Source organism: Leptosomus discolor, chromosome 2, assembly GCF_034619465.1.
Source record: "Leptosomus discolor isolate bLepDis1 chromosome 2, bLepDis1.hap2, whole genome shotgun sequence".
Taxonomy (NCBI): Eukaryota; Metazoa; Chordata; class Aves; order Leptosomiformes; family Leptosomidae; genus Leptosomus; species Leptosomus discolor.
Genome location: NC_141392.1, coordinates 66,789,265 through 66,805,846, shown reverse-complemented (window position 1 = coordinate 66,805,846; position 16,582 = coordinate 66,789,265). Strand labels below are relative to the sequence as shown.

Sequence of the window (16,582 nt, the reverse complement as noted above, 5' to 3'; positions counted from 1 at the left end):
TCTAGCATGAACTATGATCTGAGGCACATCCAAACTAGTGGAATCATAAATTCACTGTTTATCTGTATTGTCTGCAAACATGTGCTGCAATAAAGATTTGCAACCGGTGCCATTAACATTCAGCATTTACTATTCCCAGTACTTAAAACTGATGTCTGATTCCTGGAAAAACAATATTGTGTCATGCCTATGATAGTAACAATGAAACTTTTTAAAGGAGCCCTATTTATACCTAAAGTAATTCTAATAAATAATACTCATTATGCCCTGTGACTCGGATGTAATTGAAAGGCAGTCATATGTTTGAAAAAAACCTTGCGCAGAAGCTCTATTCCATGAATGTTATCCATAGTTGCTGCCACAGTACTTCTGTTAACTGCTCCTGTGCTTTCTCCTGTATTGTTATGTATTTTGGACTGTAAGGCTGGTTACAATCTGGAAACACTTTGTTGTGAGAAAACTATCTGTAATTGTGTTGCATTTGTGTGTCTTTTTAGATAAAAGTAATTCGAACGAAACAAGAAGGAAACCTTATAGTAGATGATGCTTCAAACAGGACTGTTAGCCCCAAGAAGGCTGATATATTGGATGTTGTAGGAATGCTGTATGTTGGAGGATTGCCCATTAACTACACAACTAGAAGAATTGGTCCGGTAAGCAAGTTCATTTAAGTTAGCTTATACTCTTTAAGTATGTCTTAGTTGGTACCTATGTCTTCCCAGTTTTGTTTTATTTTGCTTTTCCCTCAGACTGCACAAGGATATAGATAAAATGGACCTTACTTGAGGTACACTACATTTTTTCAGTGGAAAGATCTGACTCAGAAACCAGTTAATGCAAAGGACTAGAAATAGCAGAGTTATTTATCTGCTTCCATGGAAAAGTAGAAAGATCCATACATTTGTATCCACTTGGATCACTGTGCAGCTAGAGTATCAGGTCCTGAATACTACTTGCGCTTTCTCTTGGCTGTAATTTGTCCAGCAATAAATGCTAATAAACAGTGAAAGCATCTCCTAAGAGAAGCAGCAGAAGCTAAAATCACCCTGGACAAAGTACCCAGTAGTACTGCAACTTACTGTAGTAATTGGTTTTGTGTTGTTATTACTAAACTAGAGAGAATGTATTTTGAAGTAAGGCCATGAAAACTCTGTTGTCCTCTTTCTGTTTCCAAATCAAATGTGCATGTATCAATTTATCACTGTTCCAGTCTAAATGCCCAGCTTCCATGCTGACACAGAAGATACCTTGGCAAACAGAGAGCCCAGAGAGGTCAATATCATCTAAACTTTGTAGAATTAACTAGGAACACTGTATTTCCTCACCCAGGCCATTTACTGCACCTATCTGCACAAGTCCATGTCAGTCATCTCACTTACCTGCTGCCCTCTCACCCCCCCAAGATATGTCAGTATCAGAATCAGAGAAAAACCTCTTCCCTGCTTTATTTTTGCCTCTGCACAGAGGAGTCTTTCAGAGCAGAAGCCAGAACTTGAGTGAATTTAATAATAGCAAACAACAAATTGGGCATGTAGTGTAGCACATTCAGACAAAAGCTGGAAAGTCAGTAGCAGCAATGTTTAGGCTCATACTGGTTGGTTATACAGAATCGGTAAAGAAAAGGCAAAAGTACAAATCCTGGTAAGGAAACAAACCAGACTCAAAAAGAAACTGCTCGTGAATAAACACCATTGTAGTAAGACAGTTATGGAATGGCAAATACTGGTCTAGACAGGCAAGAGTCCACCAGTTTGGGCAGACAAAAGACATACAGAAAAGGAATTCCTAGATCCTGCTTAAATAAGTCCCTACAGTAGTTCGTGGTTGGGGAACGAAGAGGAAGAGTAACCACTCTAAATCTGAGAGTCATATTCCATAAAGAAAACCGACCTGCAAGATCAGATTTGTCAGCAAATTATGGATTGTGCAGTAAGCCCAAACTGAGGCAAATCTACTGATCATCTGAATTTACCAAACCAGATATGAGGCACTGAAAAACAAAAGCAATACTTAATTAACCACAAAATATAATTCCTAATACTATCAAATTATGGTCTTTGAAATACATCTGCAATTTACAAATACTAATGTAAGGAGAAAGGTAACACTAGATCCTTACCTATTTATTGTTCATTGTCGGAATGGAGGGAACCTGTGCAGATAAGTGGCTCAGTCTGGCAATAACAGTCATGTCAGATCCTGACAGTCTTATGTGCTTTGGGATTTAAATGAAGCTGTGACTTCAAATGTCATTCACAGAAGGTAAAAAACAGTGCTTGCCTTTCAATCATTCTCAGTAAAATACACCACATAATGTATTAATAGTGTGTTGTGTTGTAGGCTTCATGTAAAGGCTCTGAAGCAAAGTAAGTTGAAAGGATGTATTATCTTTGTTAGGGCTTTCTTCTAAACACACATCAGCCTTTATAGACACTAGTCTAATACATAACCGTAGGTGGGCTGGCTTGCTATTCAGTGCAGAAGACTGATACCTACTCGTCTGGCTTCAGAAGATGTCACGTTTTAAGCACTCAAAACTCTGCTCTCAGCAAAAGAGGTTATATTGCCTGTTACCACATAAAGAAAGTGAAATTTTAAAGTTAGAGAATGTTATCGACCTCTCTACAAGTCTTGTATTTCTATGATTTATTCTCATAGTGAAGACAGCAAGATTTGTTTTCTTTGTGGCATTTTTCTTTTTTGATAACAAAATCTTTTGGTCTGGAGATGACTTTCACTTAGAAATTAGGAAAAGGTCTATTTATGAAGAATCTGACAGAAAGCATTGCCCAGCCCAGAACTGAATTTATTCACTGGTATTGCTCGAGTTCTCATGAGAATTTTGTACAGGTGTATTTAGCAGTAATAAGCTATATAATTCCACAGTACATTCAGCTTTGATTTACAAGGAAAGAAATTCTTTGGAAATTCTTTCAAATCACTAGTCAGGATGTTGTTAGAGGAAGTAGCGTACAGGATCAAGACTTCTCTCTGCAGGGGTGCCTTGCTCCTTTCTGTATTTGTACATATTTCTATGCTGTATTTTACATGCTGATTTTTATTTTCCTCCTTCCTACTGCATTGTTTATGAATACATCTTCCTTTTCTTCCTCGAAGTACATGTTTAGCGTTTTTGTCTCTCCCACTGATAGCCATGATAAATTTTCCTGACTCTAAGTCAAAGATCAAAGCCTTTGTCCGAAACTGGGAACCAAAATGCAGCTTCTGCATACGTCAGAGAAACAAGGGAGGGAGAGCTCTTGGCGGGGGGGATGGCAATGGCTTTCAGAGGTCCCACTGGGCTGCACTGATCACACCCAGGCAACCCAGGGTGTAGCCTGGGCAGCCCCTCACTCCTGCTGCAGGCAGGAACTCACTTAGTTACACCACCCGCTTAAGTGTGCACACACCACCTGCTCAGGGTCACAGTAATGTTCTCCCAGTGCAGAAGCCAAACTGGAGTTGCAGTTTGCTAGCCTGCACAGGGGCCTCCATACACCCGGGCGCTTCCCCTGCCTCCATCTGCCTCTCTGGCCAACAGCGTGGCCCTTGTCACTGTGGTCAGCAGACCTATATACAGTTATTATTGAAGAACTATGTACGGTCAACAGCCTGGAAGTATGGGCTTTGTTCATTTTAGTACCTGTGTAGCTGCATTGGCTCTGGTTTACCACGCAACATTAGGCTCGTCGTAAAGTGATCAAAGGGAAGGAAAAAAAATAAAAGCGCCCTAGCAAAATTATCAGCAGCCCAGAGAACTACATCTGGATCTTCATCTACTTGCAAACCCCATAACCTAGTCAATTAAAAAGGCAAAGTATAGGCCATTAAATTCCTGCACTGCTGATGTAATTTGCTATGTTTCATTATGCAGTATATCATTTTATGTCCCCTCCATTAAGCCAAATAGATGTGACTCAGATCACACCCCTGAAAAGTAATATAATTCATCCTCAGTATGACTAAGATTAGATACCAATTACAATCAGATATTAAGGATTAGCCGTGTAAAATTCAAGTTTTATTCAGCTCCATAAATTCAGCAGAGAAGCTGAGGAAAGGTATTTTTTGATGACATAATTTAGGCCTTTATTCTGAGCATTTCAGATTGCTTTGCACAGTTTTACATTTTGTTCGAAATATTGACTTCAGGTCACCTATAGCATCGATGGCTGCATCAGAAGTTTTAAAATGACAGAATCACCTGTTGACCTGGATAATCCAACTTCCAGTTTCAACGTTGGAAAATGCTTCGTCACTGCACAGAAAGGAACATATTTTGATGGAACAGGCTTTGCCAAAACAGGTAATAAACAGGAATTCTGCTGATAGACAAAGAATAGTGAAAGAGGTTCTGCTTTCAAAAACTTCCAGTGCTACCTAACTACTGTTGACTGGAGGCAAAGTGAGATGGATACTTGAAACTCTCGCTGATCATTTTTAGTTATCTTATTCTGCCTAGGGATAAACTATATGACTTTCTAGCAACGTCTCACACTAAGCACAGCCACCGTAACGGTTACTTACATGACTTCCCATGAAATGGAGTGCATTAATAATGCTGAGTTAGTTACCTTGCATTACTGGCAACACACTTTGTGTGATTATTAGTAATAATGTACTAAATACTTTTCTTCTTTCTATTACGCTTCCCCTTTTCTCTCCAAGTTGGTGCATACAAAGTGGGAACAGACCTGCTCGTGGAATTTGAATTCCGTACAACACGAATGAACGGTGTTCTCCTAGGAGTCAGCAGCCAGAAAATGGATGGCCTTGGCATTGAATTAGTAGACGGAAAAGTGAGTAGCAGAGCATTCTTGGCCCTTTATAGAGACTGGTTTTCAAAAGCACAGGTAGTTTAAATGCAAGCATACTACCCCAATCTCAAGGTGTCTCAGTCAATATCAGGGCTCTCCTATGTGCAGCACTTGCCACTTCCTATACATCAAGAGGCTCTTAACACTTTTACAAAGCTATTTTAAAAGATTCTGTAACACTTGATTTTCCTAAAACTGCAACATCAGGACTTAAATTAGTGACGATATGAAAAGTTTTGCAGAAGGGCTTTGTCATTAATGATACTACTTTCTGTATATATCTTTTATTTCACAGTCTGGAAAACCTGCCAGTAATCTATCACTATAAAGAGCTTGACGTGGGGGGGTGAAACACCACAAAACTAAGACATAAGACTGGAAAAATTACAACCTATACAACAATTTTGCATATTTCCACTAGTGTTTATCTCAGTGACATAACCCAGATCCCAGAGGGACAGCAATCCACATAGAGTCTGGTATTAAATTAGAGCTTTAGTGTGTGCAGTCTGAGCATGCTGACTTTAAATTTTTTAAAAAATACATAAAAAAAGAAGTGTAGAACTCTTTTGAGAACTTGCTGACTTCCATGTCACACTTTCCAGGTGATGTTTCACGTTGACAATGGCGCAGGCCGATTCTCTGCTATCTATGAGCCTGATGCACCAGGCAGTTTGTGTGATGGACAGTGGCATAAAGTTCTTGCAAACAAGATCAAACACCGTGTCGAGCTGACTGTGGATGACAGACAGGTGGATGGTAACAGCCCAAACAGGGCCTCGACCTCAGCAGACACTAACGACCCTGTCTTTGTCGGAGGATATCCTGGTGAGCATTTAACACGCAAATGATGCTTCGCTTATGCTCTAGCAATGCCACCTTGGTAATGTCTTAAATGCCATTAGGGCTAGTATGCTAAAGATGAAGGGTAAGACTGTCCAAGTTTGTATCAGCTGGCATGGATGCTTGTCTCTGCATCCAGCTCCGTTTCGGAACAAGAAGTTCTGCAGCGCCAAGGTACTCTCGCAGATCCCCCTGCCCGGTTTCAAATGTAGGCACTGTCACAGAGGAGCAGGCAGACTTTCTGCCCGCACACACAGCCTCCCTCTTAAAACTTGCTGTTTAATAATAGAATAATCATTATGTTTCAGTAGTAACAGCATTTGGCAAATTTCAGTTTAGCTAAAGAATACATATGTGCCTTTGCGGGGGCAGAGGACTGTGTGTGTAAATCGGCCTGTAAAACCTGAGGAACTGAAGAATCTGGACAGCAGCTTGCACAGAGAGGTGAGAGGACACCATCTCTTTCTGATTAATGTCTTTGCTCATGGTCTGGTGGTTTTTAAAGAAAAAAAAAAAAAAACACACAACCAAAATTTGCTACTTAGGATTCAGGAAGCCCTCAAGAAAACTTGCTTCATGCAGAGTTAACTGAACATGATCCAGAACTGGGCTGAGCTCTGTAGCTAGCTTCATCTTCCACTAAGCTGATAACAAATGCTAGTATTCATCTGTTGATAGACAATCAGTAAGTTTATCTAGTAGTAGTTTACTTTCTGAAAACACAGTTGTTTGCAACGTGCCAATTTTGTTGCATTTATAATAAAGTTTCCCTCTAGCTTGCAAAGAAAAAAGCTAAGTATGTTTGCAGTATGTGTCTGCTCTAGTGCATACGGAGGTCAAGGGCAAGATGCCTCTTGAGTTAATTCCTAAATGAGTTTCTGGAAGTTGTTTTTTCCCCCCTATTCTAATGTGTGATAGAGTGCATCCAAAAAGCTTCTCTCTCAAGCTTCAGAACATTTTCAGATATGTTCTTGATACTGAGATATGAGTTGTACTTCAGTCACAGACTTTTGATAAGGACCAACAACTTTGTGCCAGAAGGAAAACACCATTGTGACAGCCTTTCTATAACAAAACAGGATTCTAACATAGGAGCTAGCACTAAAGAAACACTGCAGATGGAGTTACTATCTCGTTCTGGACTGCACGTCAAGAGGAAAATAGCAAGAAAAACAAATGGAAGTAACACTGCAATCTGTACAAAACAAGCCTACGCTTGTATCACGTTGAAGTGATATGCCCGAGTTCAGCCACATGGCAAGTTACGAAATGATTTAATAAACCTACATGCACATTTAAACACCTCACGCTTCTCTTGCTGTCTAGTCTAGCTCATCCAAGATTTGTTTTAACATTCCCAATACCTAGACAGCCTCATCACACATTTAAAACACAGTGTCATGGGATATTGTAAAATTAGTAAGCGTTTGTATTTTCCAGTCTTCTTGAGGCTTCTGCTGGCTGCATAGACAGTGCAAAACAGCTATAAACCAGCTAGAATTAGTTAGTGGAGAATTTTCTGTGCAGACAAACTTTTTGCCACCAGAGCGTGGGCAAGAATATAAATTCCTGGTTACCCATAAAAGCCATTACTCATCTCCTACTATCACTCTTCCCTGTGCAAGGAGGAACAGATGGATTCAGGCTTCTCATCGTCTGTGAAACAGCATAATGCTATGGCCAGTCGGTCCTCTACAGGTGTAAAGCTATTTCTGCCATCCTTACTTTATCAGTCACATAGATTTGTATCAGAGTGCATCCCTGTAGCCACTTTTTCACTTGGAAGAACACTGAGAAACAAGTCAGGCCATGAATTTCAAGCAGTTAAGGGAAATATTTCCAGCTTCCCAGTCAAACCAACCCTCACTTCTACCCCCTTCTTTAGTGGAAGAGATGTACTCAAATCCCTGGCTTTACTATCAGCACAAAAAAAAAAAAAAAAATCAGAATGCTTGAAAACTCTCAAAACTGTTCCTTAAATGACACCTGCAGCCCATACTGTGGAACTGGCTTTCTCATGAAGTTAGGGCTGAGAATTGCATCCATTTTGTCATGGATAAATAGCTTGAGAAGTTGGCATCATACACCATTTGTAGATAGTAAGCTGCAATTTGGCCATTTTCCGTATTTCCTCTGTGTCATGTAACTGAGTTACGTGGTTTACAATAACATTTTAAATGTGTTCAGATTCTGCAACTGTCATGCTAGGACAGAAAAAGGAAAGAAAACTCGTTTGTTACCACTAACATTAGCATTTATCACATTCACTCATAACATTTGTCATTTTTTTAATAAAGAAGATATACGGCAAATAAACATATTAATATATTGCTGGGTACATCTATTCTCCTGCAGGGCCCTAAAAGAACAAACTTAAGTATCTATTCTAACATAATTCCTCTTGCCTTTTTTTTCCCTCCTTCAGATGGTGTGACTCAGTTTGGGCTGACCACTAATATCCGTTTTAAAGGATGTATTCGATTTTTGAAGCTCACCAAGGGTACTGCTAAAGCTCAAGAGATTAACTTCAGTAAAGCTTTGGAGCTGAAGGGTGTTCAACCACTGTCATGCCCTGCAAACTAACTGTCATTCAGCTGGTATGGGTCTGTTTATATAAGCACCTCAGATTAAAAAAAGAAAAAAAAATCTATATATACATTACCTTCATAATAAAATGTCTTTATGCAAGTATTTGAGTAGTGTTTCTGGTATATTCAAATGGCTATTTCAAGCTACCTCCCAAGAATGCAAGAAGCAATCCTTTCCCCCAGCCCCCTTCCTTAGGGAGTAGAGCAATAATTTTTATCTATCTCTTTGTAACTTGAAATGGAAGTGTTTCAGCATTCTTCCGATGAGTGAGACAACATACTATGCAGGGTGTTCCTTTACTATGGAAATTAGAATTACAGAGTATCTCAAGTTGGAAGGAACCCATAAAGATCACTGAGTCCAACTCCCTGAATCTGTAGATCTGTAAACTTCTGTTCCTTTACCATTCTAGATACAGTGCCCTCGTGTGCATGCACGCCTCTGTCCTTCATTAGAAACGGGCATATTACTTTGCTTCAAAGAAAGTTTGCTTTGTTCACTCCCAAGAACTTTTAGAAAATTTTTCTTACCACAATATTTCCTGTGAAATTTCACTGAAAAATTCAATATTTTATGTAGGCTACATGGCTGCTGTCATGCTATACCCACAGAATCAAGATCAGGGAAGGAAAATGTCACTGCTTGCTCAATTTCTTTGGGATTGTTGAAGAAAATACGTTGCACCTAAAATCCCTGTTATGTCATTTGAACAGCACTGGATTTTAACAGAGGTTATGTTGGTTGATGTCAGGAGGTGTAGTCTCTAATGGCAGGGGTAGGATCTACCACTTACCTGGAAACACAGTTTTAAATGATCCTTAATAGACAGTTTGATACTGCCCTTCTCTCCAACTACGCATGGTATTGAAGTTACACATAGCAAAAGTCACAAGCCAAGTTTCTAAAGGAAGATGAAATCTGCATTGGCACAGAATGGAGGTGACGCAGGAGACTCCCAGAGATTATTAGCACAGCACATGTCACTAATCTCTACTGTCACCTATTTAATTAAATCCCTAACGTAAAAGCAGCTTCCAAAGTTAGACTCTACTCCTTCTGCTTGATGCTGTCAGTTTGTGAGGAATTCTGAGTGCAGATGCCACCCCAGATCTTCCTTAAATAAAATTTAAAAGTGCTCTGTGGATAGAAGTTTAAACATAGATGAGGAGAGGAAAGTTGCTTCCTAGATTCTCACTAAAATGCCAAATCCTGGTGATTTTCCTCAGTGCTTTGTATGTTTTGGAGGACTATGAAAGCATCACTGAAGTGTGGATTATCTTTCCTATGGATTGTTTCAAATTGTTAAACTCAGCTTTTGCAAAGGTTGTGCTTAGACATGCAGAACATCTGCTGTACAAATGTAAAAACACCTACCTACACAAAAGAGAAAAACAACAGAAAAAAAAAAACCATCACAGCCACACAAATAAAAGAAAATGGTTTTTAAATTATTTTTTTTCTGCCCACAGTGAGCCTTGAATACACTTTTTCAGAATTTCTGACATTACTAAAAAAAGGCTAGCTGCAAGATTTTTGCTGCCAGAGAGCACTCCTGCAGGAGTGCTTTGTATTTTACAAAAGGCCTCTTTCGCATAAAGTGTTTCTCTAAACTGCTATGGGAAAAAACACCTTTGCACTGGGAAACTGCATTAAAGAGATGGTAATAAATATGTAGATTGCCACTCTAACTATTTGGGGGAGTCTAACTGATCAGATACACCTGAACAAAAACCATCTAACTCCTGTGAAGCCCTGAAGTAATTGACTTCAGCAAGTATTCTAGTTTTCAGTTGCAATTTTAATGTTAACAGTTAATGGCTGCGCAACGTTATGCACATTCAAAGGGCTAAGAATTAGTAAAGCCTGCATTTGTCTCTGAAAAAGCCTAATTATGGGACTTGTACTATCTTACTATAACTTCTACATTCTAGTGCTACTAAGAAACACACTGTAAAATATTAATGTGTTTCTATTTTATTGTTTTTATGTCCCTTGTATTTACCTACTCTCATCCCTATAATATTTCAGGATAGTTTGAGTGGCTCAAGAAAAATAGGCAATAACACTTCAAATACAGTTGAGTATTTCCAAAATTATGGAAAAATATGAACAAAAGAAGGCCCAAGACTTTTCTGCAGAGGGACATGTGTTATTGTCATGAATTTCTCACAACACACAGAACAGCCAAGCCACTTGGCCCATTATATCCACAGGCATTACCTAGTTTAGAGACGTATCTCCTAGGTTCTAATCAGCATGTTGGATTCTTTTTTAACCCAAACTTTTTTTTTTTGCTGTTTTATTTTTTCTTGGACTTGAAGACACAAGGGAAATTCAAACAACTGAGACTAGAGCACCATGAGTTAATACCGCGTCCTGCCTCAGAGGCAGGAAATTGCCACTGCTGTGCTCAGCGCTGCATCAGTAATGGTCTTTCACATAAAGATGTCTTTGCCTTCAAAACAAATACTGGAGTTTCTGCATAAATGAAATGGAAAGAAGAGAAAACTAAAAAAAAAATAAAAAGAGAAGTCTCTATGTTCTTTGCTCTGTTGAATTATTTCTCCCTTGCATGGCCTTCCAGGAATGTGTGGCATTGAGCAAAAACAATGAAACAATGCATATTATTACATTTCTCGAACTTTCGGGTGGAAAGAAGCAACCAGCTGCTGTCCTCTGCTAAAGGAAATATATTCAGTAGGCTGAAAAAACAGCTTCTTCAGCAAATAGCCAAGCTAAAATGAAACAGAAAAACTTGCCTAATTTGTTTTCATAGGTCAGTGAGTGGATGCACCACGTGCTGTTAGTAAAGCTTTCTGCCTTTGAAGATTCAGCAGAGCTGGGAATGATCCCAGCTCCCTATTATTACCTTTTGCCATACAACACATTCATAGATTGGTTGACTCTAGATAAAGACTAAAATTGCCTGAAACTAGCAGGTTGTGAGCCTCAGAACCACATGCAAACTGCTAGAAATTACACCACTGCTGACTGTGCCAGGAGCGATGTAATATCTTCCCAATTCAAGACTGCAAACTAATACACAACTACAGAACACAAGTATTTAAACCCTTAAGCTGGTGGATTTTTTGCATGCAGGATTTTTACTGCTCCCCCCTCCCCTGCCCCCGTTAAATATGCCATTGCTAAACTTCAAAACTAAAAACTTCACATCCAGGTGTTTATAAAATTGTGTTTAAGATTGACCCCATTGACTGAGGTCACTTTTAGGCATTTATGATTAACATTCACTCTGAACAGGACAAAGCGCTCTTCATCTCTAGCTTTAGGCAAAACTGCTATGTATAAAAAAAAAGTTGTGATTTTGATTTTAAATACAACTAGTTTTCAACTGAGACTCTTTTAAAGAGTAATTTACTTGTTCTTTCTATCAAATCATACTTTCAGCTCTTATAGAAGCTTATAAATAGAAAAACATTCTGCTGGCTTAGTATTTTTCTTTAGAATGCACAAGGAAAACTTAAAATGCATAAGAAAAACTTAAATGCATAAAAACCCAAACCATTTTTCCTGTCTCTCTTTTAACACAGAAAACACCAGCAATGCCTGTTCCAGTATTCCCTTGTTCAGCTGTGGGGCTTCTGGCAGATCTCAGATGTCTGCTGAGGGGTTTCTCAGTATGTGCAAGTAAAATTTTTAACTGACCCATTTCTGACCAGCAAGAAAAGTGTATTCCATACCTGTCATGAGAACACATCTACTGAAGGACCCACAAAAGATCTCTATCCCCACATACACACCAGTTTTAAACCTTTAAAGAAGGTCTTGCAGTTTTCAGCTGTCTAAGATTTCAAGAAAGCCTATAAAACTCTCCTGAAAATATCCTATGCAATGAAAAATTGTATTTTCAGAGCAATTTAATGAGACCACTGGATTTTTAACCTAACATATTTTTTTCTTTATATTATCTGCATTTCCTAATGACAAAACCCCACAAGTCCTTCAGTCATCCAGCAAGTCTTACAGCGTACATATAAGCTGAACTTCTGGTGTGTGTGTGTGTGTATATATATATATATATATATATGTATATATATATATATACACATACATATATATAGGAAGAAACATCATTTTCACTGTTTCATGCTTCATGAATAGACACAAAAACATCCAGACCTTTCTTCAAAATAGTTCCTTAAATATACAGCTGATGTGTCATGCAATAGAACAGAAAAAAACCCCAACAAATTACTTAGTTTATATATTTCTATGCTATTATTCTTCATACTCGAGAGTACAAATAATTTCTTCAAGTATCTGAAGTCCCAGATAATTCCTGATATGATGCATCTGTTTCAACTGCAAAAAAGAAACCTTTCTGTTTCAAGTTTAGTGGACAACATAGCATAAAATGGCAGCACTTCAGAAACTAAAATATTTAGTTTAAGCAAACAAAATCCTAGGGAAAAATCTCCAACAGTCAGTGCTCTTGTACACTTTTCATGCTCCCCCTGGGACCAACATCAGAACCTTTAACTGAAATCTAACCCAGTCTCACAATTTTCACTTGGCTACAGAGTTACTTTGAAGAGAACTGCACAAAACTTTTCTACTGCTAGAGTTGCCTCCTTATTCCCTTCTTTTTCAAAAGGATGTTTGAGTACAAAATTAAACAGATGCTTTCTGCTTGCCCCATCTTTATCTAACACTCTGTAATAATAATAATGAAAGTAGATGTCTAGAGATTCAAAGACTAACTTTTATGATATGTTGTATTATGAAATATTCTGCAAAGCTGCATAATCTACTGTGACATCTCCCCTTTTAATCATAATTTATTTGGACAACTTCGGTACTTCTATTTGGCATGAGCAAGGAAGGATGATGGGCAGTTGAGGCCCCAGAGTAGCTAAATTTCCTGTGGTTTTCTTCATTATGATTCTGTACTGCAGTATAACATGAATTTGATTTAAACAGCCAAAGGCCTCACTCTCTTTGAGTTTCATGTCAACAGAATGGCTCCCTGGGAGAGGAAAAACTGCCCACGTGCCCACCCATTCCTCTGCACTGAGGCAATGCAGTACGTAGAGCCATGTAGGCTCCTACATCCCTCAGGGGCATAAGGTTAGGTGGAATAAATCAGAGCCCTTTCCTCCACAACTGTGAATGATTTGAAGTTAGGCTTTTCTTAAGCACTGAGATGCCTGGAGGTGTAGACAGGCCTAAGCAGCATAGACTGATAACTCTATAGTTCGCATCAGTTTACCCCACCTGAAGATTCAGGAACAATGCAAATACTGCAAGTTAGTCTAGTATTTCTTATTTAGCACCTGTTCAAGCAACATCTCTACTTCATTCCTCTTTTAAAAATTCTATTTTTATGTTAAATTGGCTTGAAGGAAAGTCATTGCTCCTCTCGGTTTTTTCTTGGCTTTTTCTTTCTCTGCCTTGTCCACAACTGTGCTACAACTGACAGGGATTAAATCTTCAGCTGAAATGTTGCTGCTTGGAAACAAACAATGTCATGTCAATTTTTTATGGATATACCCACCAGACTACAGTTTTTAATTCAAATGACCAGAGGAAACAACAGGCTCTCATTCACCATATCTGCAAATGCCACCTCCAGAGCTCTTCTGGCTCCTACTGCCCCAGAATCCAAATTATAAGCCTGATCCATCAACTGAGACAGCAGGGCTGCGTGCCCAGGCTGTGCCAGCAACCAACAAGCAGCAAACTTTGGTCACTCCAGAAGCTGCAGACAGGCCTGTTATCGCCCTAGGTGTTTTCTTTCATTTCACGTTGCTGGTAAAACCTTTCTTCCCAACTGGACTTGGTAGCTCTGCCGCAATTCACTACACCACCCAGCGTTAGGGTTACTCTTGACTGAATACAGCAGAACCACAGCTCAGGGAAAAGCCTCCAGATCTTGGTAATATCAAACATTACTCACTGGTTTCTTTCCCACAAAGAAACAAACTCCCCAGTAAATCTGAGATGCAAGTACAACCACTTAGATCTTTGTGACAGAGGTGCAGTATTTTAAGAAATTAATCTTACATATGTATTCCTTCAAGCCTGTTTCTTTCTATAAATGGCTGCATTATTGGTACTATTCAGTCCATTTTGAGAATCTGAACAAATTGCCCCATTAAGTAATAGAGAGTTTAACAAAGGGGGCAAATTTGGCTGGAATAGCTGATCAAATTGGTTGAGAATTCACTGATAACTGAGGCAAGTAAGAAAAATCTAACTTCTGACTTTTGTTACAAAACTGCTGTCTGGTGGAAAGTCTCAAGGTCGAAAGGCCAGGGTACTGCTAATACTGTACTGTATCTCCTCCAGGCAACGGACAGCTGGACAGGAGAGCAAACTCCCTAGACAAAAACTACTTGCAACTGTGGGTTGCCCTAAATTAGAAAACCCAGCTTTCATCTGATGCTGCATACAGCTGGTGCACACTGAAGGAAAAGGTTATAACATGCAAAACACTGAAATCACATCTACATATGAGATTACACATTCACACAGCCAAGCGGACAGCTCTGAGAAGGAAATAAGCAGATCAGGAATGCCATTATAACAGGGCAGAGAAAGGATGCTACAGATGGGAGTACTTGATCTGCAAGTCTGCAACAGAGCCAGATACAAAACGGCTCACAGTGGTTTGTTTCTGGTTTTTCTCATGTAAACGAAAGAATGAAAAAAAAGTAAAATTCTACTCAGTGCGTCTGTGTGTACTTTTGACTGCTTTCTCTCCTGAAGATTACAACTATTCAACAAGCAGCAAATGGTTACGACTATAGGTAGGTTTTTCAACAGTGTTCTGGAGTTGTTTTGTTTCATTTTTTTCTAAATTATCATGGACCAGAAAAATTCAACGCTGCATCTCAAAATACAAAGTTGCTTAGTGTCCATCCTATAAAGGGATAATAACTGAGAGGAAAAAGTGCCTGTATCCAGACATTGAGCTTGACAATACAAACGAAATACAGCAGTGCTGCATTCCAGTTACATTATAGAAGGATTAAGCAGTCATCATTGACCAAAATCCAATATAGTCATTTTAAACCTGGTAAGGTAAGCTTTAAAGAGGTACAGGAAGCTCAGTGTTCATCTATATCATAGCTCTAAGGCCAAGTTTGCAAGACGCTAATACGTTCAGCGCAAGACTAAGGCAAGCATGGCCACAATGCACAATCACACCTTTGTATACATTGTCTTTAAGGCATATGCTATTTTAAGCCTCCAAGCAGTTTTGTATACTCTCAAACACCAGTTGGTAGTGGCACATCAGGTTGTGAAGTCTCTAAAATGTGATTCCATAAAAGACATTAGATGCTGCTGCTACTTAGGGACTGTTAAAAGTACTATAACAGATGGAGAATTAAATTTACCATTTAGCTGCCTAGTTCATGGACAATTGTCTGTTCCTCCCGCCAAACATTTTTGGAATTATTTTTTTTTTTATTCTTTTACTGGCATTTCTCTTTTCTATGGTGGTTTTAATAAACCATTTCTTCTTTCACTTTGTGGTGTGACATCTTCGTAATATCCTGCTTTGTGGTATTTAGAACTGACAGTTTTGACTGATAGTACTTTGTGCTGGTAAGCTATAACTAGTCACCTTAGGAACAACAATAGGTTTCTTTCTTCACAGAGATACTGTATTTTCTAATTTTTTTAATTGGTAATTACAAAACCAAAAACTGTTTGGTTACCTGACTTTTTTTTACCCTTCTTATGTGGCTGATTTGGGGCAACCAAGAAAGCAAAATAAGTCCTTTCCTGTACCGTGCAGGATACTCTTGAAAGACCTGTGGATAGGCCTAGCTCTAGAGGAAACAGTCTTGCAGCAAAGAAAACCCCAAACAACCAAAAACTGCCACCACACAGTAGAAAGAGATTGAAGAGGCCACCTAGTCCATCCTCTCCTATTTGCAGAGTGATGGCCTAACCAGTGATTCTCCATTCGTGTTTGTGCACAAGGTTTCTCCTGTGACAATGCCTTTCCCTAACAGGCACCAGCACTCCGTGCCCATCGTTGTCAAGCATCCTGGTGGGGGGGAAGACCAAGGAGCAGAGGAGGAAGAGCTGGGTAGTTTATCAAAGAAGAGATGGGTAGCTTATATACTTGCAAGGATTCTTCATCTCATCCTTGGATGAGGATTTAGTAATTCCTGCTTCGTAGAGATTTCTCTCTCCTGAGCCAGTTCAAGACAGCAGCTGTAACAGCACTTCAGCTCTGTAGCTGGCCAAATGCAAGCACACTTCAAGATAAGGGCAATTTTACAGTCCTGCTTCATTTCTCAAACCTGACATGTACTGCACATTATGATTTCCGTGTAATGGTTTGACTGTAAATTTAC

At 39.1% G+C, this 16,582-nt stretch overlaps 1 protein-coding gene across 1 annotated transcript in view; it reads left to right on the top strand.

The window, feature by feature from the left end:
- Positions 1-8,243, top strand: part of LAMA2 (laminin subunit alpha 2) — a 284,721-nt gene extending 276,478 nt beyond the window's left edge. The window contains exons 62-66 of the mRNA XM_086460446.1: positions 498-653; positions 4,153-4,306; positions 4,669-4,799; positions 5,423-5,645; positions 8,086-8,243. Of these exons, the coding sequence (XP_086316572.1) occupies positions 498-653; positions 4,153-4,306; positions 4,669-4,799; positions 5,423-5,645; positions 8,086-8,243 (822 nt within the window). The remainder of the gene's footprint in view (positions 1-497; positions 654-4,152; positions 4,307-4,668; positions 4,800-5,422; positions 5,646-8,085) is intronic.
- The last annotated feature ends 8,339 nt before the right edge of the window (positions 8,244-16,582 follow it).